Consider the following 26188-nt stretch of genomic DNA (forward strand, 5'->3'; position numbering starts at 1 on the left):
ACTGTCTTCCAACATCAAGGGGCTACCTTTGGGGGATGGGAGGGAGAGGGGGTGGCAGCCAAATCCAAGAAATTGCCAGAGATTAATGAGTCTTCTCCTTATTACTGTGTCCGTGGGCTTTGTCTGCTCGGGGCTGGGCAGGGAGCAGCGTGAATGGATGGCACAACGTGCCGGAAACACACACACACACACACACGCTGCAGCTCGAGCAGCGCCTCTCCCTCTCCACGGCATAAGGGTGTGGGGGGGCGACCCGGCCAATGGCAACGACCGCGGCAGAGTCGCTGGCAGCTGCTGTGGCAGCAGCCAGGGTTGAGCCAGCATGAGCCGGAGCAGTGCGCGGGGAGCAGAGCAGAGCCAGCGCGAGCAGAATGCGCTGCCTCAGGTCCCAGGCACTGCGGACTGTCAGCCGATGGACACCACTTTGAATAGCATTGTCTTAAAGGATGATTGCCCAGTGGAGGCCTGTCCTCAAGCCATCAACCAGTGACTCTGTTCTTTTCTTAAATGATATTTTGTAGAACAGCTTTTTTATTAATGATTTTGGCTTCTGTTAAGAGGGATTTAATAATTTTACCTATCCAGTTTAACTTGACTAAGGCTAAAATTATATTTATCACAGATCAGTAAAGACTTTTTGGATTACATATTATTGAAAGAAGATAGACACTGCATGATCTCTGGAAATCATATAGTTATTAAAGGCTGCTGTCTTAGTTTAATATTTATGTTGACCATTCACTTTGCTGTTTGAATGTTAAATTAATCTCAATTTTTAATAAATGAGGAGTCTTGGGGACTGTTCACATACTTTTTTTTTAACCTCAGTAAATATAAAGCTGAAGAAGAAAAAACCTGAGATGACTTATCAGGATATATTTTCCATTGTCTTTGCTTATATCCATAGTCTGTACTGTTTTTGTTTTTTTTTCTATGGAAGGCAGTTTCTAAAGGCTAAGAAATTTGCTCATTATAGTTAAGATATGCCTTGGGGAAGGCCTTTCTTCTTGGAGTTGGAAGCCAAGAGGATAATATTGCTTACTGTGGGCAACCCCATTATGATAGCACAGCTAATGAGAGTATCCCCTGACCATATCGTAATTATAATCTCAGTCTAGCTATCACAAGTGTGTTGCCACTCAGACCAGAAAGTGCACATTACTGGGGTTGTTCAGAATGTGCCTTTCAGCTTGTCTACACAAACCACCAGCTTGCGGCAAGCTGGGATGGGGTGTGAATCTCCCCACACTAACCTGCTGCAGACTAACTGTCCACATTGACCCTGTTGGTGCTCATTAACTGTTCCTTAATGCACTTTGATATAGTCTTTTTTGAAATAGGACTAGATCAAAGCACATTTATGAACTGTTAGTGTCCACGTGAACAGGGTGCTCAAGGACAGTTAGTCTACCACAGACTAATGCGGGGTAGATTCACCCCCATCTTGCAATGAATCAATTGTTTGTGTAGACAAGCCCTTAATTTGAACCATATATGTTTAGGATTATTTTATTTGGGGAGCTTTTCAGAGGAGGTCAAGTATGAAACAGCTCCACACCCTCAGAATTGGGTGTAATCTACTGGGGTTCATGCCGGGCTTCAAAATTAGGTCCAAGACCACCTCTAGAGGGAAGTCATTTGAAATTCCAACGTTTGAGAAAGAGCATTGTGTACAAATGTTCCAGCTATCCTACCAGAGCTAAGAGAGGATACTAAGTAACACAGCTGAAAAATTGAGATCTTCCACTCCATACACGGCCTTATTTTTATTAGGCCATGATCCTCATTATATTAAACTGAGTTTTGGAAAGGGCAGAGTAGCTTCTATATGAGTCAATATAGTCTGAACAACAAGTAAGTTTAATCAACTGTCAAGATTTTCTAATTAGGTATTTGTATCATGATCCCCATTCAGGTAAGTTAGCACCTTAGTAAGTTAAAAAGCAATTCAGACATATAACATATTCTTGACTTTTGTTCTCTTCCTTCATCTCAGAAAAGGCTTTTAGTGAATTTTTTTCTTTAAATATTGTGCAGCGTGTGAAGACTGTGTCAAAGCAGCTCTGCATTAGTCTTAAAGGAGTTCAGATTCATGCTTGCTCTGCATTCTTGCAGATGCTAATTCCACAGTCATCAGTCAGCCACCCAAAAAGCCTCATCTCTGGCATACACAAGCCATATTTTGGAAGCAGACAATTCTAGTGTTCCTCAAGAGCATAGCTGTCATAAGTGAAAGAGGTCGAGAAAAGAAAAGTCTTCCAAGAGATCAAAAATGCCAGAAATTTATGGATGCATGCAATTGTTTCCCACTTTTGAGGATGCAATTATTCTAGTTGCTAGCTGAACACCAAAAATGTCTAGATGAGAAAGAATCCTTAAAATGAACAATTCTCTCCCTTGATTTTATCATTGCAGTTTTAGCACCAGAAATCTGTCAGTCCATCATGACTCTCTTTCTGGCCACCACTAAGCTAGAGAGACTGATTTAATGCCACAGGGAAGTAGAAGACTAGACAGTCCATGTCTAATGCTTTTCAGTACTAATTCTTCTTAATCTGCTGCCTTCTATTTGGGGTTCTATGTTGGTGTATTCTTCTGGTTCTTTTCTTACCCAAATACTCCTTCACTATTTTCTTCTGGGGCTCCTTATGTCAGAGGTTCTCAGACTTTTGTACTAGTGACGCCTTTCACGCAGCAAGCCTCTGAGTGTGACCCCCCTTACACATAAAAAACACTTTTTTATATATTTAACACCATTATAAATGCTTGGAGCAAAGCGGGGTTTGGGGTGGAGGCTCATGACCCCCCCATGTAATAACCTTGCGACCCCCTGAGGGGTCCCAACCCCCAGTTTGAGAACCCCTGCCTTATCTTAACACTTTAAACATAAGAGCTGAACAAATGGTAAAAACTGTACTATTAAATCACCCTGCTATTGGGTGATTGGATCATCAATCACTTACACACAATTGCTCCTAAATCTTGCCTCCTACTCCTCACTTCTCCATCTATCCAGTATCATATCTACTTTTTAGTTGCCTCAAATGCCTCCCCTTACCTATTTGCCTACCACCGTTAACAACGTTTCAGGCTTCCCAATATCCACCTTGTCAGCCAGGCTTCTAACCTTGATAACTATGGCCTTCCCCAACCTCTTCACAAATGCGGGCTCTTTCTGTCTCTCCACTGCTAACACACTTTCTTCTCCATGACTTGGTGCAAAGGAGAACCTCTCACCCTGAATCCTGACACACTTCCCAAGCTTTGGAGACAAGCTGCTTAATCTAAATTTGTTGTTCAGCACAAAATGTAACAATCCATAACACTATTAGCAGATATAATTCTTTCTGCATCAAGAAATGTCTTTGCCCAATAAATGAAGTACATCAGTAGGAAATAAGAAGGAATAATATGCTAAAAGAAAATGAGAGTAATCTGAAAAAGAACAAAGCAATACAGTGAAATTAGGAAGCAAACAACTCTAAAGAAATAACTAAATCAAGTTTAAATGTGCAGCCTTGATGATATGCTGAACAAATTTGAGTTTTTTTGTTATATAGATAAACGCTGTATTCACAGTGGCTGCTTTCTTCACAGTGTAAGGAATATATTCCCCAGTTACGTGTTACCTATGATATCGGAGGGACATTTTTATCTTCCCCAGAAAAGGGCATCTCCCTTAAGCAATTATAGAGCACATGTGAAAACTGGTGCTGGCGGTGTTAACCACACAGAATCCCTTGGAAGTCACAAGCTGAATTCAAGGGACTTGGCATAGCTGCGTTGGCAGCATTATTCCTTCTCGAAGAAAAAAAGAGCAGTCTGTCCCTAAGATATTCTCTATTGTCCCTAAAAATTTAAAAGGCTAGGGGACATGTATCTCAAGATGGTAATTTACAGCTGAAACCTTGATTAAAAGGGAGTAATTTAGACATATGGCGATAAAGATAGCAGTACCCAGTTTTATCAACCATTGCCAGAAAGATTTTTTTAGCACCAGGGTTTTTTTGTTTTGTTTTCCCAAAAGAAGTGGACATTTTCCAGTTCAGTTTATCTCTAATGCCCAGGCAGTGGATTTAAATTTTTTAAATTGCAAAGCGGTATAGAAAATGTTTTCAGGAGGTTTGCGAGCTCACAGGCTTGGAACCTTACAATTCCTTCCATGTAAATGGATTATTTTAAAAGAACAGTCTTGTGAACTAAACTTTTAAAACAGCACAGAAAACAATGTGTTCAACTTGCCTCATAATAACTTCTCACTGCATTGCAAAATGCTTCATCTGCTACAATTTGCGTCTCTCCGTTCAGGAAGGCCTGGAAACGCTCCTTAAGTATCTGTAATTGCTGTCTGTTGAGCTGTGGGAGAAAAAGGTAAACGCAATTAGTGTCACCATGAAAATCTTTTCCAACATCAAAATACTGTCCTTTTTGGGGCAGGGATTAGAATAGAAATGGGCTCCCTCAAAGTACTGGTTCTTTGAAGTCCAGGCAGAGCAGACAGGGACTGACAGGAGAAATAGGCAAACTGCAGCAGCTCTCAGACATTCACCAAGTACAGAAGTAGAGACTTAGCATGATACCACCGGCACTGGTGTATCTCTCATGTGCATGCACTGATGCTGGTTGGTCAGAACGTGTGAGGGTGGGGGGGAATCTCCCCTTGTGGCAGTTCCGATAGTTCAGCAATAGCAACTGGACCCTCAGCATGGCAGTTGCCTCAATGAACAACCCTTGGTTTACTCTCAGAATTCAAAGAAGGCTGAAAACTGAGTGACCTTCTGTAGCTCTTTGCAGTCTGCCTGGGACTTCACTATCTTGAGTAGTTTTGTATCATCTGCAGATTTTGCCACTTCAGATTCTTAAACCTTGGGTTGAGGGCTGTAGCTATCTTTAGAAATCTCACATTGGTACCTTCTTTGTGTTTTGTCAAATCTACAGTGAAAGTCTTCTTAAAACGAACAACATGTGCTGGGTTATCATCCGAGACTGCTATAACATGAAATATATGGCAGAATGCAGGTAAAACAGAGCACGGGACATAGAATTCTCCCCCAAGGAGTTCAGTCACAAATTTAATTAACGCTTTTTTTTTTTTTTTTTTTTTTTTTAAAGAGAGTGTCATCAGCATGGAAGAATGTCCTCTGGAATGGTGGCCAAAGCATGAAGGGGCATATGAATGTTTAGCATATCTGGCACGTGAATAACTTGCAACGCTGGCTACAAAATGGTAGTGCCATGCAAATGCCTGTTCTCACTTTCAGGTGACATTGTAATTAAGAAGTGGGCAGCATTATCTCCTGTAAATGTAAACAAACTTGTTTGTCTTAGCAATTCGCTGAACAAGGAGTGGACTTGTAGGCTCTGAAATTTTACATTGTTTTGTTTTTGAGTGCAGTTATGTAACAAAAAAAATCTACATTTGTAAATTGCACTTCACGACAAAGATTGCACAATAGTACTTGTATGAGGTGAATTGAAAAATACTATTTCTTTTATCATTTTTACAGTGCAAATATTTGTAAAAAAAATAGACACTTTAATTGCAATTACAGCACAGAATACAATGCATATGAAAAAGTAGAAAACAATCCAAAATATTTAATAAATTTCAATTGGTATTCTATTAACAGTGTGATTAAAACAGTGATTAATCGCGATTAACTTTCTACTCAAAGTTCATAATTAAAATATTCAAACACTGCTGACTGAAAGAAAATCAGCCTTTTGACCCTTGCTTTGTTAAGCAAGTATGCAGCCATGGTTTGTTAAGTAACTAACACAAATACTTTGTAGTCCAAAAGATAATGCTTGCTAATGGATGTACTGTGCAGTGTACCACACTTATGTCACGCAGAATCATTTATTGCAGAAGTTTTTTTCTAACTATTGCCAACTTTTCGTTTAGCCAATACTGAAATATCCAAAACCTCACATGACAGTGCTAGAAATTACTAAACAACAATGACTGGCAAAATACTCAGCAGGAAAAAAAGGTTTCCATTTTGGACCACTTTCCTAAGAAGACAAAAAAAAATTACAATATTTAGATTTTGCGTGTTTCATTTAGGGCTTGCCTTTAACTGCCAAAGTTAGCTTGAGTTAGTACACTCGAGTTACTCCACTCAAGCTAGCCTACCTCAAGTGAGAGCAACCAACTGCAAAACACTGGAACAACACAGAGTGATTTGATTGATACCCAATTAATTGCTGCATCACCACATACTCACTAACTCCAGCATCAGCAGCTCAGTGTGGATTTCACAAGCCTGAGTGCTACAGATCCAGGTTTACAATGCAGTACAGACATACCCGCTGAGGTCCCTGGAGTTGCAACAGTGTAAATGAGAGAACAAAACTCTGCTCATCTTATTAATGTTGTGTATAATTTAAGGAATTTTACAAAGAACTTCTACCAGAGATAGTATAAATGAGAATTTTCAATTCCTTTACTGGAGATGAGGCTTAACAAGCTATAGCATGACAAGATTCCTCAAACTTTTAAACAGCCATATGCCTCTATGACTTGTATGCTGAAACCTGCAGCAATTTACTACAAAATTCACCTCCAAATTATATATAAAAGCTATTTGTTGTTCTGCAACAAAAAATGACAACACAAACTTAGCAAATATTGTATTGATTTCTAAATGGGACAAATCCGAAAAAAGAGTAGTGTATATAGAAAAGAGGGAGGAGCCAATTCAAAGCTGAGAACGATGCACACTTGGAAAAAAGGGTAAGCTAACTACAGAAAACTGACAATGATTACAGCTAGAAAAAATATTCACTGATTAGCAGCAGGATATAAACTTTAGTGGAAGTCTATGCAAACAAGGGCGGGGGGGGGAAAGGGGGGCTTCATCTCAGACCACAAAGACTTTTGGAAAAGTTTGCAGCACATTTACATGTGTGTGTGATTATACAGTGCTTCACATGCTTCCCAACACAATACTTGCAGGTTTTTAATATCTCTAGCCTGTGTTTCAAATCACACCTACTACTCAGTAATACAAATATTTGTTTCACTTGACTCACTGGTATATCTGTAGTACCACAGAATCATAGAATATCAGAGTTGGAAGGGACCTCTGGAGGCCATCTAGTCCAACCCCTGCCCAGAGCAGGACCAATCCCAACTAAATCATCCCACCACGGCTTTGTCAAGCCTGACCTTAAAAACTTCTAAGGAAGGGGATTCCACCACCTCCCTAGGTAACGCATTCCAGCGTTTCACCACCCTCCTTGTGAAAAAGTTTTTCCTAATATCCAACCTACATCTCCCCCAATGCAACTTGAGACCATTACTCCTTGTCCTGTCATCTGCTATCACTAAGAATAGTCTAGATCCATCCTCTTTGGAATCCCCTTTCAGGTAGTTGAAAGCAGCTATCAAATCCCCCCTCATTCTTCTCTTCCGTAGACTAAACAATCCCAGTTCCCTCAGCCTCTCCTCATAAGTCATGTTTTCCAGACCCCTAATAATTTTTGTTGCCCTTCGCTGGACTCTCTCTAATTTCTCCACATCTTTCTTGTAGTGTGGTGCCCAAAACTGGACACAGTACTCCAGGTGAGGCCTCACCAATGTCGAATAGAGGGGAACAATCACGTCCCTCAATCTGCTGGCAATGCCCCTACATATACATCCCAAAATGCCATTGGCCTTCTTGGCAACAAGGGCACACTGTTGACTCATATCCAGCTTCTCGTCCACTGTCACCCCTAGGTCCTTCTCTGCAGAACTGCTGCCTAGCCATTCGGTCTCTAGTCTGTAGCGGTGCATTGGATTCTTCCGTCCTAAGTGCAGGACTCTGCACTTGTCCTTGTTGAACATCATCAGATTTCTTTTGGCCCAATCCTCCAATTTGTCTAGGTCCCTCTGTATCCTATCCCTACCCTCCAGCGTTATCTACCACTCCTCCCAGTTTAGTGTCATCCACAAACTTGCTGAAGGTGCAATCCACACCATCCTCCAGATCATTTATGAAGATATTGAAAAAAACCAGCCCCAGGACCGACCCTTGGGGCACTCCACTTGATACCGGCTGCCAACTAGACATGGAGCCATTGATCACTACCCGTTGAGCCCGACAATCTAGCCAACTTTCTACCCACCTTGTAGTGCATCCATCCAGCCCATACTTCTTTAACTTGCTGACAAGAATACTGTGGGAGACCATGTCAAAAGCTTTGCTAAAGTTGAGGAATAACATGTCCATTGCTTTCCCTTCATCCACAGAGCCAGTTATCTCATCATAGAAGGCGATTAGATTAGTCAGGCATGACTTTCCCTTGGTGAATCCATGCTGACTGTTCCTGATCACTTTCCTCTCCTCTAAGTGCTTCAGAATTGATTCCTTGTGGACATGCTCCATGATTTTTCCAGGGACTGAGGTGAGTCTGACCGGCCTGTAGTTCCCAGGATCCTCCTCCTTCCCTTTTTTAAAGATTGGCACTACATTAGCCTTTTTCAGTCTTCCGGGACTTCCCCGGATTGCCATGAGTTTTCAGAGATGATGGCCAATGGCTCTGCAATCACATCCGCCAATTCCTTTAGCACACTTGGATGCAACGCATCCGGCCCCATGGACTTGTGCACGTCCAATTTTTCTAAATAGTCCCGAACCACTTCTTCCTTCACAGAGGGCTGGCCACCTCCTCCCCATGCTGTGCTGCCCAGTGCAGTAATCTGGGAGCTGACCTTTTGTTCGTGAAGATAGAGGCAAAAAAAAGCATTGAGTACATTAGCTTTTTCCACATCCTCTGTCACTAGGTTGACTCCCCCATTCAGTAAGGGGCCCACGCTTTCCTTGGCTTTCTTCTTGTTGCCAACATACCTGAAGAAACCCTTCTTGTTACTCTTAACATCCCTCGCTAGCTGCAACTCCAGGTGTGATTTAGCCTTCCTGATTTCATTCCTACATGCCCAAGCAATATTTATATACTCATCCCTGGTCATTTGTCCAAGCTTCCACTTCTTGTAAGCCTCTTTTTTGTGTTTAAGATCAGCAAGGATTTCACTGTTAAGCCAAGCTGGTCGCCTGCCATATTTACTATTCTTTCTACACATCGGGATGGTTTGTCCCTGTAACCACAATAAGGATTCTTTAAAATACAGCCAGCTCTCCTGGACTCCTTTCCCCCTCATGTTATTCTCCCAGGGGATCCTGCCCATCAGTTCCCGGAGAGAGTCAAACTCTGCTTTTCTGAAGTCCAGGGTCCGTATTCTGCTGTTTTCCTTTCTTCCCTACCACATCCTAAAGATATCCATATCATGAGTTGACAAATGTGTCTGATCCTAATACTTTATATTTTACTTCACAAACGTTAACTGATTCAGGCCTCCTGGTTTTTATTTCTTTCCTAGGGAAGACAACCATCATCCCTCATCTAATGTTATGCATTTCTTAGGTCAAAGTTTTTCCTACAGAAATTGAAAGAAGCTGAGACAGCGGAAAATACAAAGCACACCTGATGATGTGAGTTTTTATCTGAATGTATGCATTTATTATGCAGGGGATTAAAGATAACTAACCATTTCCATAGTCGGACAACGTAGCACTGCTAGGAAAATAGCTAATCCATTCTAGGGAATATTCATCTGTCTGCTATTAGAATATGAGGGTTGTCTGCCAGAGCAATTATGAAAATGTTTTTCCTGCTTACAGACTGTATTCTATGTGATTTACCTGTATATTACCGACATATCAACCAGAAAATTATGGATGAAATACTGCAACATGAATTTATTTCTGGCTTTCTCAGCTCTGATGTTCCTAGTTTAAAATACTGGATTGCCTTTTAATTTTTTTAAACAATGAATAGAAAAAAGCAAGTTATAAATATTCTAGACAATAGTTTGAGAGGGAAGAGTAACATTTGAGGACTGTTAGATTGTACTTAAATTACTTGCATTTCACTGTGGAATTTTGAGGTTTGAGGAAATAAAAAAAACTACTGCCAACGTGACAGAAAATAATTTCAAATGGAAAATTACAACAGACTGCACATAGCACCCAGAGAATGACTACACGTTAAGCATATTTTAATAGATCTAACTGATTTGACTTGTAGAGATGCAATTGGGCCAGCTGCCAAAAAAACCAAACATTTTTATTGTCCCATACTGTTGAAGGTTTCCTCAGTCACAGTACACACCTCAGGCTACTGAGATTGCTGTATGCTCCCCCTCCCAGTCTGTCTTTTCTGTTGTTCATTTTGAAGACCCTCATTAGCATATACTAATGAACATACTCGAAAGATTATTTTTTTAACTATAACAGAAAGAGGGGGTGAGGAGAAGCACTCAGCAAAGGGGGGAAGAGATAAATGAAAGGAACATAAGGTGAAAGTGAGATTCAGCAAAATTAAAGGTTTTATTGCTGTTTTTATTACATCCTTCCCCTCACTCAGGCAGTATAGAGATGCACTCTTAAACCTTTGCACTTTAATAAATGAATGGCCTGATGCTTCTTTACATGTGTTATTTTTACATCAGTGCTTGAAACTTGTGGGGATTTCTTCCAGTTTCTGCCAGGAAAGTGAGGTCTCCTCCAACCATATGAGTGGCAAGATGTTTGACCCCCCAAAACTGAAAATCTGGGGAAGATCTGCCAGAGGCACTGTGATCCTGCTCAGACTCTGCTGCCAAAGAGTCCCATGGGCTGCTGCCCCAAGGAATAAAGGGGTTCCATGTCAATCAACAGTTTAAGTGGCACAGAGGGGAGGAGAGGATGGATGGAACTATGTAGCAAAGCGTGGCTATATGCCCCGTACACTTCTGGAGAGGTCACCACCTCTTCAATCCCCTTCATTGGCTTCCTCTCACTTTCCACAGCAAATTTAAGCTCCTCTGTCCTTTCTTTCAAGAATTTATACAAACTGGCCCAAAGGTATCTTTCTGTTATCCCTGTCCCCTTTACTCTGCACAAGCCGCATACCTACTCCTCTCCTTAATCTTGCTCTCACATGTGGACCATCTCCTTTTTACCTGGTCTGCCATGCTCCCTTACGCTCCACCTTAAAACAGTTCTTTTTGAGTTCGTAGTTCTACTCAGAATTACTAAACTAGGTGATTGAAAAGTCTTTACTCCCACACCCCCAAACAAAAATCCAAGAATTAATGAGACATGCAATAAACTTCAGAGTCAGTGTTTTTGTCACATCCCACCCACCTGCTTCAGTTGTACACTGTCTGCTTCAATTTTAAGATCCTGAAAGAATGGACTGTCGTCATGATTCTCTGTACTGTGCCCACACTGTAAATGTTACACATATAATCAACAATAGTAACCACTGCTTCACAGCTGAACTCCAGCTATTCTGGGCTTCAGTTTATTTATTCTGCAAGAGGCAGAGTCAAGATAAGGGAGGAACAAATTTCCTGGAAAGAGGATTAGCCACCTTGAAGTTTAATTCTTATTATATAAAGTTGTGCTGTAAAACTTGATATCCAGTAAATGAGCAATTTACTTTTTTTAAAATGATTATTATTACTCTTTATACCTTGTCTTTTAGTCAGAAAATATCAAGGGAGGAAAACACATCTTTAGAAAGCATAGCTGAACATCTTTCTTTTTTTATCCAAGTTACATTACTAATTTTACATTGCATAGACATGTTAGTACAAATAGAGCTAGTTTCATTGCATAACATCTTCTATTTAAAAAAAATGTAAAAAGTTTTCAGCTGCTACATTTTAAAAACTCTTTAATAAACTAAACTCCTTTACTAAAATACAGTTTTATAAAGAAATCAATTTAAATTTGTTTAAACAAATACTCTAATGTAGAATTTATTTTAAAACTATCCATCCCATTTCAAAGCCTTCACAATCTAACATCATTCTGTATCTGAAAACCTTGAGGCATTCCTACCTCATGTCCAGTTACCAATGTCTGCCAACATTTTCACCAAATTACAAAGTAAGGCTTTGAGGGATCATACCCTAAGTTTATATCAACAACTCTTTTTGGACATTCTGATTTGCTTCTAATTGGCTGTGTAGGAGGAGCAGATCAATACATCCCCCCCAAAATGCTGAAGCTGCAGGTATCCAAAGGCATAAATCATAGCACAAAAAACTAACTGACACAAAAGTAATATGGATTTCTGAATTTTAAAATGCTAGCCATCTCTCTCTCGCTCACGTACACACACAAAATTATATGGTATAAACATATGCTATGGCTAATTCTGTACATCCGAAATTTTGAAAACCAAAGACCTCGCAAGATGAAAATAATCTTCTGAAACACTGCCATCTTGTGGCAAATTTAGACAGACATATTAAAGAAACAGCAATTATACTATACATTTGCAAGACTCAAAACTGTACTTAATACAACTTGTAAGTGTCTATGAATTTGTGGCCTGTATTATCATCACACAGTATTACTTAATCTCCATTCCCAAACACCAAGTAAAAAAAAAAATCAGAATATTTTCTCACCGCTAGCACATGGATTTTTGCAGAAGAAAATAAATGGAAATGTGTGTTCTTGCTCTATTTAGAGCTACAGACAATATTTCTTTTTAATTTTGACTGAAAAGAACAGCAAAAAGACAACTTTCCTCAATAGTTACAGTATGTGTACTATTCTTGTAACATTTTAACATAGGTGGGGCTGGTAGCACCACTTATTTATGTTCCTTGACACTTCCCATTAGAAAACCAATTTTTCAGTCACTTATAGATTCATGTTTGGGCTGAAGTTATCCATGTTGAGTGTCTGTCTCAGGCTGATTTTTTTTTTTCCCAAAAAATTTCAGCCCAAACAGTTCAGCCATTTCCAAGACCTAGAGTAGGAAACAAAGACATTGTTTTGCCAGCTTTAAATTCTGGTGACCTTTTATTTGAAAAGCTTTACCATCCCCATGCTTTGGATCCGGGACTTGAAATTTGGCAGTGGGTGACCTTTGTGTCAGGAATATGCCTTTTGCCAACCCTGTGGAAATCAGCCCAAATTTAACCAAACCTTTAGGGGAAAAAAAATCAAGACACAGTTTACAGATGCCTAGAGACTTAGGGTATGTCTACAGTACGAAATTATTCTATTTGAATTTTCGGAAGCGATTTTATACATTCAGCCTTGTGTTTCCCCAACTAAAGCGCATGAATTCAGCAGAGTGTATCCACAGTACCAAGGCAAGCATCGAATGTCAGAGCAGTGCACTGTGGGTAGCTATCCCACAGTTCCTGCAGTCCCCGCCGCTCACTGGAATTCTGGGTTAAGCTCCCAGTGCAACATGGGGCAAAAACATTCTTGCGAGTGTTTCTGGGTGTGTGTCGTCAGTCACTCCTCCCACCATGAAAGCTACGGAAGACAAACGTTTTGTGCCTTTTTGGCATGCAGACGCCATACTGCTTTCAGCAGACTGTGCAAAAGGGTGCACCGCTTCTCTCCTGGTACTATGAATCCACCTCGCATTTCCTCTCATCTTTCTATGTAATCTCATAATTATCTACTCTTTCTCTTCCTCATCGACCGCTTCCGCCACCAACTCTGCTCTCCCACTCTTGCCGCGCTACTGAGCTTCTCCATGTTGTCTGTCCTGGACTCCCGCCTCCATGAAAGCTACAGAAGACAACCATTTCCCGCCTTTTTTCAGCTATCGTGAACCAAACCGCACCTCTTCTGCTGCCACTCTGCTCTCCTACGTTTCGTGTCCTTTTTCCAGGATTACCTGTGCCATAGCGCAGCAAGCATGGAGTCCGCTCAGATCTCCACTGCAGTTTTGACCATTGTAAATACCTCATGCATTATCCAGCAGCATGTGCAGTACCTGCAAAACCGGGCGAGGAAGTGACGACAGCGCGATTACGATAGCGATGAGGACATGGACACAGACGTTACTAGAAGCATGGCATGCGACGATTGGGAGATCATAGTGGTGTTGGGCTAGTTTCATGCCATGGAACGCCGATTCTGGGCCCAGGAAACAAGCACAGACTGGTGGGACCGCATACTGTTGCGGGTATTGGATGAGTCCCAGTGGCTGCAAAACTTTCGTATGTGTAGGGCCACTTTCATGGAACTTTGTGACTTGCTGTCCCCTGCCCTGAAGCGCAAAGACACCAAAATAAGAACAGCCCTCACAACTGAGAAGCGAGTGGCCATAGCCCTGTGGAAGCTCGCAACGTCCGACAGCTACCGGTCAGTCAGGAATCAGTTTGGAGTGGGCAAATCTACTGTGTGGGCTGCTGTGCGGGCTGCTGTGCTGCAAGTAGCCAACGCAATCATTGACCAGCTGCTATCAAGGGTAGTGACTTTGGGAAATGTGCAGACCATTGTGGATAGCTTTAATGTGCTGGGGTTCCCTAACTGCGGCGGGGTGATAGACTGAACGCATATCCCTATCTTGGCTCCAAAACACCGGGGCGGCCAGTACATAAACCGCAAGGGGTACTTTCAATGGTGCTGCAAGTTCTGGTGGATCACAAGGGACGTTTCACCAACATCAACATGGGATCGCTCGGAAAGGTGCATGATGCTCACATCTTCAGGAACTCTGGTCTGTTTGAAGAGCTGCAGGAAGGGACTTACTTCCCAGACCAGAAAATTACTGTTGGGGATGTTGAAATGCCAATGGTAATCCTCGGGGACCCAGCCTACCCCTTAATGCAACGGCTCATGAAACCGTACACAGGCACCCTGGACAGTAGTAAGGAGCAGTTCAGCTATCGGCTGAGCAAATACAGAATGGTGGTAGAATGTGCTTTTGGACATTTGAAAGCGTGCTGGCGCAGTTTACTGACTCGGTTAGATCTCAGCACAATCAATATTCCAGTTGTAATTGCTGCTTGTTGTGTCTCAACATCTGTGAGAGTAAGGGGGAGACGTTTATGGCGGGTGGGAGGTTAAGGCAACTTACCTGGTGGCCAATTTCGCACAGCCAGACAACAGGGCCATTAGAAGAGCGCAACAGGGAGCGCTGTGCATCAGAGAAGCTTTGAAAGCCGGTTTCATGACAGGCCAGGGTACAGTGTGACAGTTGTGTTTGTTTCTCTTAAAGTTACCTGCCCCCTATATATATGAAAGGAAATAAAGTCACAATTGTTTAAAAACCATTCTTTATTATTTCTTGCACAACACATTGAGAGAAATCAGAAGGTAGACCAGGGGAGGAGGGTGTACTTGGGAGGAGGGTGGAGGAGGAGAGAAGGACGGACAAATCCAGAAACCAAATCAAAATTTCAGATATGCCAGCTTTCTGCTGCTTGTGCAATCCTCTGAGGTTGAGTGTGTGGGTCCCCGTAGCCCTCCCCCACATCCCATGTTCTTGGGCGTCTGGGTGAGGAGGCTATGGAACTTGGGGAGAAGGGAGGGCAGTTATACAGGGGCTACAGCGGCAGTCTGTGGTCTTGCTGCCTTTCCTGCATTAGATACACCATACAGCAGAGCATGTCAGTTTGCTCCCCCATAAGCTTGACCACAGCATCCTGCCTGCTCTCATTGCATAAGTCCCTCCTCTCTTCATTTTCATTTAACGCTTTACGGCACTCCACAACTGTTTGTCTCCACACATTCAGCTGGTCCCTATCAGTGCGGGAGGACTGCATGAGCTTGGCAAACATGTCATCCCGAGTTCATTTTTTTCGCCTTCTAATCTGGACCACCCTCCGGGACGCAGTAGATAGGGGCCATGTTGAAACATTTGCACCTGCGGGAGGAGAAAAAGGGAGGGTAGTATTTTAAAAGATACATTTTAGAGAACAAAGGGGACACTTTCTCAGTGAAACAGGCAATTCACAGTAAACAGCACATGTTCTTTCTGCACAAGGTCGCATTTTGCCTCTTATACTGTAGTGCCTGCCACTTCAGTGTGAGTAAGCCATCACACGTGGCCGAGCAACAGAATTCAGCTTGCAGTCAGCCATGGTAAGCCTTAGGGGCATGTGGGGTTCTGCTTCTTCCGCATTCACTTCAATGCTTTCAAACTGCCAGGCCCCCTTTCCCATAGCAAGCAATGCCTGGTGGGTTTGCCATATAAAAGGAGGGCCTGCAGGCTCTCTGGGATGATCGCTTCACAACCGCCCACCCTCACCCCACCCCAGCCACACACACCGATCGTATGGCTCTGATGAGGCTCTGAGCAGGGATGCGCCCTTTAAACTAAACGCGAACAGCCCAGCGTGGCTGGGTTTCCCCTCACCCCTCCCCCCGCACTGTGTGGCTCCGATCAGGCTCTCACTCACCAGAAGTGCCTTCTCCAGGGTCATGGTCCGGGAGCTCACATTGGGAGTGGGGGGAGGTATTGGGTCCAGCGTTAAGAATAGTTCCTGGCTAGGGGGGAAAACGGATTCCCCCACTTGCCGCCTGTGCACTGTCCTCCTCTTCCTCTTTATCCTCCAATAACTCATCCTCCTCATTCGATGCAACTCCCCCCTTGCAGGTGTCCATGGACAGTGGTGGGGTATTGGTGGCATCACTCCCCATAATTGCATGCAGCTCACGGTAGAAGCAGCATGTATGGGGCTGTGACCCAGAGCGCCCGTTCACCTCCCTGGCTTTTTGGTACATTTGCCTGAGCTCCTTGATTTTTGTACGACACTGTTCTGTGTCTCTGGAGTAGCCTCTTTCCGTCATGGCCCTGGAAACTTTAACGTATGTATTTGCGTTTCTTTTTTTGGAACGTAGTTCTGCCATAACAGATTCGTCTCCCCAACATGCAATGAGATCCAGTACCTCACATTTGGACCATGCTGGAGCCTGTTTGCGAATCCGGGACTGCGTGGTCTCTTGTGATGGTGGACTCTGCATGGTCACCTATGATGGTGGAGTCTGCTGATAGTCACCTGTGCTGATGGTGACCAAACAGGAAATGAAATTCAAAAGTTCCCGGGGCTTTTACTGCCTACCTGGCTAGTGCATCGGAGTTGAGAGTGTTGTCCAGAGTGGTCACAAGGGAGCATTCTGGGATAGCTCCCGGAGGCCAATAACGTCTAATTGCGTCCACAGTACCTGTAACCCGAACTGCGATCTCAATTTTAGTGCTACTCCACTTGCTGAGGTGGAGTACAGAAATCGGATTAAAGAGTCCTTTAAGAATTGGATTCATGTGCACAGAATCAGTTTTATTTCGAATTAACTTGGCTAATTCCAAAATAACCGCGTACTGTAGACCAGGCCTTAGATTTTAGCAGATAAATTCCCCCAAAGATTCCCTCCACCCTATGGATGCTCCAAACCTGGGGCTGAGCAGGACTTTCCTTGCAATGGCAGTTCTAGGTTGCTGTGGACCATGTCTGGTCCAGGCACCTGTACTGAGAGAGGGAGACAGTCTCTCCTGTACTCTCAGTGACACCCCCATATACACATACTTCTCTAGGGAACCAAGACAGGGTGAAGGAGGAACCTGCCTGATGTGAATGCAGAGGGGACAAGGGTTGGACCTGTAGAGGGATGTGGCAGAGTAGATTGGGACAAGAAGCTGGTGGGAGGGAAGGAACAGGTTGAGATCAGAGGGGTGAGACTGACTGAGCAAGGAGATTGGGATCTGGGAGCCAAGGAGGGAAACAGGTCCCAGGGAACAGTGGGGAGTGGGGACAGATATGAGATCAGATGAGGAGTCATGAAGGAGATTCGGACAAACTGGGCAATGAGACTAGAACTGAGATACAGTGCGGCAGGGTAAGGAGGCAAAGAGGAACAGGAGACCTATCTGATGAGAAGCTGGGGGAAGTGGGAGAGAACGAGCAATGGTTGGGAAAAGAGACTAGGACAAGGAGTCAGGAGGAGTGGGGGTACTGATACTGGAGAAGGCATCCAGGGAGGAAGATTATTACTGGGAGCCAGTGGGGATGAGGAGTATTGGCAAAGTGGCTACCAGAGGGCAGACGGGGGGTGGGGTGGAGGGCAGGAGAGACACAGATTGAATGAGGAGCATGTGATGTGAGGGTGCAGAGGGATTGGGAACAGCCAGACATTAAGACTGGGAGAATGCTGAGGGAGAGGGAAGGCTGGGGCAGGGAATTTGAAGGCATGAGATTAAGACTTGCTGGGGAAGAAGACTGGGATGAGAAGCCTAACGAGTGTAGATTGAGACCAGCTAGGTGAAGAGACCAGACTCGGACATGCTGGAGACAATAGGGATAGAAGGGTCAAGCTTGGAGTGAGTGCCCAGAAGAATCTGTCCACTAGAATACATTCCCTTCCAGAGTCTAGAATGGAACCCAAGTGTGAAGGTTCCTTCCCCACTCTGAACTCTAGGGTACAGATGTGGGACCTGCATGAAAACCTCCTAAGCTTACTTTTACCAGCTTAGGTTAAAACTTCCCCAAGGTACAAATTAATTTTATCCTTTGCCCTTGGAATTTCCACTGCCACCACCAAACTTTAACTGGGTTTACTGGGAAACGTAGTTTGGACACGTCTTTCCCCCAAAATCCTCCCAACCCTTGCACCCCACTTCCTGGGGAAGGTTTGGTAAAAATCCTCACCAATTTGCATAGGTGACCACAGACCCAAACCCTTGGATCTGAGAACAATGAAAAAACATTCAGTTTTCTTACAAGAAAACTTTTAATAGAAGTAAAGGAATCCCCTCTGTAAAATCAGGATGGTAGATACCTTACAGGGTAATTAGATTCAAAACATAGAGAATCCCTCTAGGCAAAACCTTCAGTTACAAAAAAGACACAGACAGGAATAGTCATTCTATTCAGCACAGTTCTTTTCTCAGCCATTGAAAGAAATCAATCTAACACATACCTAGCTAGATTACTTACTAAAAATTCTAAGACTCCATTCCTGTTCTATCCCCGGCAAAAGCAGCACACAGACAGACACAGACCCTTTGTTTCTCTCCCTCCTCCCAGCTTTTGAAAGTATCTTGTCTCCTCATTGGTCATTTTGGTCAGGTGCCAGTGAGGTTACCTTTAGCTTCTTAACCCTTTACAGGTGAGAGGATTTTTCCTCTGGCCAGGAGGGATTTTAAAGGGGTTTACCCTTCCCTTTATATTTATGACACCAAGTCTCATGATTCCTTTGATACCAGCAAATATCTTTGAAGCCCACGGGCATGGTCTCCCATTCTCCTCTAATGCTGGTCCACACAGAGGATGACAACCTACTATTGCTATCTCTTACTCCATCAACTCAAGCGGCAGAGGTTTGTGTCAGGCATCTAAAGGGTCCAACCGAGGTGATGACCCACATCAGTGTCAAGATGTTGCAACAAGATGGATTTTTTTTTCAGTTATTTGTATTACAATAGCTCCCAAGATTGGTCACAAACCAGGACCCCATTGTGCCAGTTGCTGTACAAACACAGAACAAATACGGTCCCTGAAAAACATAGGAAATTGCACACACAAAATCTGCATTAAAAGTACATAGAAGTTGGAAAGTCAAGCGCTCAAAAGTTAAAAAATGCCAGAGTTAAGGTTGCTTGGGCACTCTTAATTTAGTCTCCTTGTCTGCAGTCTTCGGTTACACGCTCACAAACTATTTTCTCCAACTTGGTTTTGTTTGGCTTTATTTTGTAAAGAGTTAATTGATTCCAATTTAAAATCAAGGAATGGAGGGACCCTCCTGCTGATTTTGAAGGGCAGGACAGGATAATGCCCCAGGAACAACCATTTTAAGGGGAATACTGTATCTGGAATCTAATATTCCCTCTCCTGTATCAGACCAATATAGGGAACATTGTCCCACACTTCAGCAGTGATCATGCAAAGGATCATACTCCGATATTAATCATGCTCTGATCTTTAAAAAAATGTCTGTCCTTTACTTTTTACATGATTTTTTAAATGTATTTCTTTGAAATATTATCCTAAAGTGCTAATGGAAAGATACAGACACACTCAGAAACCAGCTGATTGATTACAAAAGGCATCACCTCAAGTTCAAGTAGTGAAGACTTCACTACAACTACTACCTACAGGCAATACCATGCTTGCTGCCCGGTTTCTTTAGCTCTCTTTCACCTACTGCTCAGAGAATGAGACAGGAAACTCCTCTCTCCCAGACAATTGCCTGAATTACCCCACTCATTCCATCATGGAGTTCCTGCCTTCTATCCTGCCAGCCTCCCTTTCAAAAAGAGGAAAAACAGGCCATAGAATCATAGAATATCAGGGTTGGAGGGGACCTCAGGAAGTCATCTAGTCCAACCCCCTGCTCAAAGCAGGACCAATCACCAATTAAATCATCCCAGCCAGGGTTTCACCACCCTCCTAGTGAAAAAGTTTTTCCTAATATCCAACCTAAACCTCCCCCACTGCAACTTGAGACCATTACTCCTTGTCCTGTCCTCTTCTACCACTGAGAATAGTCTAGAACCATCCTCTCTGGAACCACCTCTCAGGTAGTTGAAAGCAGCTATCAAAATCCCCCCTCATTCTTCTCTTCTGCAGGCTAAACAATCCCAGTTCCCTCAGCCTTGCCTCATAACTCATGTGTTCCAGACCCCTAATCATTTTTGTTGCCCTTCGCTGGACTCTCTCCAATTTATCCACATCCTTCTGGTAGTGTGGGGCCCAAAACTGGACACAGTACTCCAGATGAGGCCTCACCAATGTCAAATAGAGGAGGACAATCACGTCCCTCGATCTGCTCGCTATGCCCCTACTTATACATCCCAAAATGCCATTGGCCTTCTTGGCAACAAGGGCACACTGCTGACTCATACCCAGCTTCTCGTCCATTGTCACCCCTAGGTCCTTTTCCGCAGAACTGCTGCCTAGCCATTCGGTCTCTAGTCTGTAGCTGTGCATTGGGTTTTTCCGTCCTAAGTGCAGGACCCTGCACTTATCCTTATTGAACCTCATCAGATTTCTTTTGGCCCAATCCTCCAATTTGTCTATGTCCCTCTGTATCCTATCCCTCCCCTCCAGCGTATCTACCACTCCTCCCAGTTTAGTATCATCCGCAAATTTGCTGAGAGTGCAATCCACACCATCCTCCAGATCATTTATGAAGATATTGAACAAAACCGGCCCCAGGACCGACCCCTGGGGCACTCCACTTGACACCGGCTGCCAACTAGACATTCATCTAGAGAAGTCTGGAGATAAATTTGAGACGGGAGGGACAGGCAGTAGAAACAAAAGTGAAACTGTTTGAGCAGCATATTCCAGAAGTTTTGAGGTCTTTCTGAGTGTAGCCTTCACTGATTTGAGCTCTACAATACCATTCTCTCACTAGAAGGGAAAACCTGTAATGGCAGCAGGCCATAAGAGAGACCCAGTTTGGGAATATTTTAATGAAGTTCCTCTACCTAAAATAATATGTATTAAGATTATAACAACCAACAAGAATGCACTTTTATGTAGAAATCTGTGATTAAATCAATTCTTCCTGACTAGTGATTTAAATCATCATTTAAATCCATTTGATTTAAAACAAATCCATCCTGTATAATAGCATAAGATTTATGTCTTTTCCTTGCTTTAAGTGCTTAGGTTTTGTAAATGATTTGACAGGTAAATATATTGCTATCACGTGCCTATTTTAACTGTGGTTTAAAAAAAAAACCTCAAAGAACATTGGGTTTGGAATAACATTAAAGGCTGCCAGTCAAATATCACCATCACATATCTATTTAGTCATGCAGGATGCAATAATTTAGCAAATTTTAAAGAAATACTAGATTTTAACAACTTGATCTAATGTTTAATGTGAGTATCTAAATGTTTTTACATTAGTGTTGTTCCACAGACAATTCAACATGGATGACTATGAAGTGCCACCTATTCTCCTACTGCTCTGCCACCCTGTTCCACTGTCAAATAATTAGACATTCAATCCCATATCTAGGGCACCTCTCTACAACATGGAAGACATTTTGTCAAACCCTCCAAGAGATATACCCAGGATTCTCAACAGCAGCACTCAGAAATGCCACTGGTAGAGACAAAGGTTTTTATTTATTTATTTTTTAAACAGATCTTTAGATTCCGCAGTTAGCAGAAGCCACAAGTGGTATGTGTAATAACAGTTGAACTTGCAGAGAAAGAATTGCTTCTTCAGTGCCCTCTAGCAGCCAATTTATAAAGCAATGAAGACAGTCTCATAAAATACCAGGTTTCAGAGTAGCAGCCGTGTTAGTCTGTATCCGCAAAAAGAAAAGGAGTACTTCTGGCACCTTGTTAGTCTCTAAGGTGCCATAAAATACCAGGTAATTCATATTCATTGGGGGCAGCAGAGGAGGTTATGAGGAGGATAGAAACTAAGATTTTACAAAGGGAGAAAAAGCATTCTGAGAAGCAGGCCCTACCAACTGCTGGACAAGGGTACAACCAGGAAATAAGGAACTCAAGGGAACGTGATATGAACGGTCTTTCTGGTTGTTTGATAGGGTATTTATATTTTTAAAGAATCTCTTCCTTGTCTCCCTGCAAAACTCCTACATAAATGAAATGCTGATTTCATAGTGTGAGGTCGTGAAAGTGTCTTGAAACTAGCTTTTGTGCACATGTGCCATCTCCTCATGAATAAGAAAGGTAAAACTTAAGGAAATGTATAGGTGTAGTATGATGGTCTTCAGTTTTTCTTAGGTTGTGAGTCCATGTTCAGTCTTGGGAAGAAATACTGTGTGTTTTTGAATTAGGTAAGGTTATTGTAGAGACAATGGTCTTCAAAAAGACACGCTGTGGCAAGCAGCAGGAGAGTTTGCTCTCTGCCTTCATCTCTAATTGGAGACATTCTCAAGGCAGAATTGCTGTCTGGGAATCAGGCATCAGTGTTGGGCTGAGATTCCTGAAAGAAGAATTGCCTGGATTCTGTTTGACCATTCCAGGACTGGTGTGTGAGAGTGTGAGTGTAACTACAGTCACGGGAGGGAGGGGGATAATTGTGAGAAAGGGCTAAATTTCCACCTTTCTAAGGGCTAGGGGTTTGGCTAAAAAAAATAGTTATCAGAAGCTGGAACCCGGTGTTTGGGAACAGTTGTATCTTAGCTTGCATTTGTTTGTTTCTACAATAAGAACAGAGATGCTTCTGGGAATGTCACTATATCATGTACCATCACTATATCAAAGCTGTCCTTTTAAATATTCTTTATCTGCTGTAACTATTACAGTGCCAGTGCTACATAGACTCATGGCAGCATGGCTGAGTTTGTTTTTTGGTCTGTAGAAGTGAGCAGAAGAGGGGTCCCCTGCACAAAAATCATTTGGTTGCTGCAGAGCAAGATCAGAAAATGAATATTAGAAGTTCTCCTGGGCACTTAGGAGCGCAGGGAATCAGATTTACTAGTTCTATTAACCTAATCCTTTATGACGTCAGTTTCCATGCATTGACCTTTAGACTATTTTTCATAAAGAATTGTTTCAACTGGGATTTATGAAAATACATTGACATTAAACACAGAAACATTCTCTACCAAAAAAAGAAAAAGTTGTTTGCCAGCACAAAGAATAGGGGCGGAAACATAGAAACTCATACTAAACATACATCACAGAAGCTATACAACAGTGTATGTGTTACTATCAGTGTGGTACAACAAAAAGGAAACTATTAAATAAATGTGGTTACGTCTAGCTTAAGTCATGGCCATATTGTTTAGACAATCTAAACTGTCTGCTATCAGATCAGCACGCTGGGAAAAAATCCTGTAAAAGTGTGACTCAGAAGTATCTGAGAGATATCAGAAGTGACCAGGAAGACAGAAAAAGATGATCCTGGGAAGGGCCAAATTCTCACTTTTTTAGGTCCAAGGATTTTGACAAAGGATATCTATGGACCAAGAGATGCTACACACAAAAAAAGCAACTCAAAGTTGAAGAAGACGTGTTTGTATGAACTGCAAGACTCAATAATCTCTTAAAGATCTTATTGCACTTTCAAAAAATAAAAATAAAAAGACACTTCTCCTCATGTATCCCCATCCAATCTCAACCAATAGATCAAACACTCTCTTACACACATTTTTCTCCCTAAATGTTTCCAATATGGGTGATAAGTCTTCAAGGGCCATAACCCACTACGTGGCTCACACAGCACTTTCCAGGTCAACATCACATTATTGTCCATACAACAGAATCTTGCCCAGGGTTGAAAAAACTCCCACTCATTTGTTCGCCCAAGGGAAATGAAAATTCAACCTTGGTGAACAGCAGGCTGCTGAGCGAGCAGGGAGGATCTGAGGGAGCAGAAAGAATTCAGTGCAGGGGAGTTACGGTTGCCAACTGTCTAATCACACAAACCAAAACACTCACAGTTCTCATCCAATGGGAGCTGCAGAGTCGGTGCTGGGGGCGGGGGCAGCACGTGGAGCTGCCTGCCCCGCCTCCCAGGGGCCGCAGGGACGTGCCAGCTGCTTTTAGGAATGGTGCAGATCCAGGGCACGCAGGGAGCCTGCCTTAGCCCCACTGTGCCGCGGGACTTCCAGCACCTAAAATCTCCCAGTTTGGCTTCAGTAGCCTCCAGGAGATAGGGCGTAATTACGGGAGACTCCCAGTGAAACTGGGAGGGGTGGCAACTCTAGGGGGACTCAGGTTGGAGAATATGACAAAGGGAAGGAACTATGTATTTAGCAGAGGGTAAGGAGGCAGTCTTTGGATGCAGAGCAGGCGCTCTGATCAATACTCTGCTCACCTTACGTCAACCTTAGAATAGAAAAAAAATAAATAAGAGGAGCCTCAATCAGAACACTTGTCCTGCCACCCTCCTTGGGTGAAACTAAACAGTCCCCATATCTGGTTAGGGGGCTGGGAAGCATCATAGAATATCAGGGTTGGAAGGGACCTCAGGAGGTCATCTAGTCCAACCCCCTGCTCAAAGCAGGACCAATCACCAATTAAATCATCCCAGCCAGGGCTTTGTCAAGCCTGACCTTAAAAACTTCTAAGGAAGGAGATTCTACTACCTCCCTAGGTAACGCATTCCAGGGTTTCACCACCCTCCTAGTGAAAAAGTTTTTCCTAATATCCAACCTAAACCTCCCCCACTGCAACTTGAGACCATTACTCCTTGACCTGTCCTCTTCTACCACTGAGAATAGTCTAGAACCATCCTCTCTGGAACCACCTCTCAGGTAGTTGAAAGCAGCTATCAAATCCCCCCTCATTCTTCTCTTCTGCAGACTAAACAATCCCAGTTCCCTCAGCCTCGCCTCATAACTCATGTGTTCCAGACCCCTAATCATTTTTGTTGCCCTTCGCTGGACTCTCTCCAATTTATCCACATCTTTCTGGTAGTGTGGGGCCCAAAACTGGACACAGTACTCCAGGTGAGACCTCACCAATGTCGAATAGAGGGGGACGATCAAGTCCCTCGATCTGCTCGCTATGCCCCTACTTATACATCCCAAAATGCCATTGGCCTTCTTGGCAACAAGGGCACACTGCTGACTCATATCCAGCTTCTCGTCCACTGTCACCCCTAGTGCATCCTAGTTGTACTTCCCCTCCCCAAGGCTCGGGGTGTGAGATGGACACCAGATCCCTCTGTCCCACACTTGATACCAATGAGAGTGAGGATGGAGCCACTGGCCTGGTTGTGCATCTGCATGAGGAAGGTGAGGGGACATGAAGGGGTATACGCCTTTTAAAAGAACAGGGAAGAATGGGAGGAGGGTACTAGTCAACTTACTCCTGGAACAAAAAGATGTAGGGTCAATGTTCCCAAACACGTGATTTTGTCCCTCCCCTCCATATACTGACCATAGACTTGACCCTCTTCAGGTCAACTTCTCACTATGGTCAAGAGATCATATATGGCTGGCTCTTCTTATTTGCCATATCTAACCCTGAAAAACCACCCTAACCTTATCCACAATTCTATTATGAGACAGAAAAGCCTCTACTCCAACTACCTTCTTTATGTGGACTAAAATGCCAATATATTTTCCCTGTTCACTTTCCCAGTAGTTGCCATCGACCCCAGGTTCCAAAAGACTGATCATTTAACTCCCCCAACACAAATGTAATATGCACATTTAGGCACCAACCCTGCAATGCTATCTTCTGGTACAAACCTGTGCCCATGTCAAGCCCTTCACTTGACATCTTTAAATCAAAACTGGATGTCTTGATAAAGGATATGCTCTAGCTCAGACAATATGGGCCTGATGCAGTAATTTATTGGGTGAATTTTTATGGCCTGTGTTAGTCAGAAGACTAGACTAGATCATAACAGTCCCTCCGGCCTTATATGAATCAGTATTCTTCAGCCTTTGCAGCAGAATAAATCTGGAATTCATCCAGCCTAAATAATTTTCATAACCAAAAGTACAGGGGAAG

The 26188-nt window shown here is 43.0% G+C and overlaps 1 protein-coding gene across 7 annotated transcripts in view; it reads right to left on the reverse strand.

Annotated features, from left to right (window-relative positions):
* The window catches only part of CADPS2 (calcium dependent secretion activator 2), a 584713-nt gene that overhangs the window by 468921 nt on the left and 89604 nt on the right, over positions 1–26188 (reverse strand). For all 7 annotated transcript variants that reach the window (XM_084638323.1, XM_084638324.1, XM_084638325.1 and 4 more), the window contains exon 2: positions 4243–4356. In XM_084638323.1, coding sequence (XP_084494449.1) covers positions 4243–4356 — 114 coding nt within the window. The remainder of the gene's footprint in view (positions 1–4242; positions 4357–26188) is intronic.

This window comes from Lepidochelys olivacea, assembly GCF_965140295.1.
Source record: "Lepidochelys olivacea isolate rLepOli2 genome assembly, chromosome: 1".
Classification (NCBI taxonomy): Eukaryota; Metazoa; Chordata; order Testudines; family Cheloniidae; genus Lepidochelys; species Lepidochelys olivacea.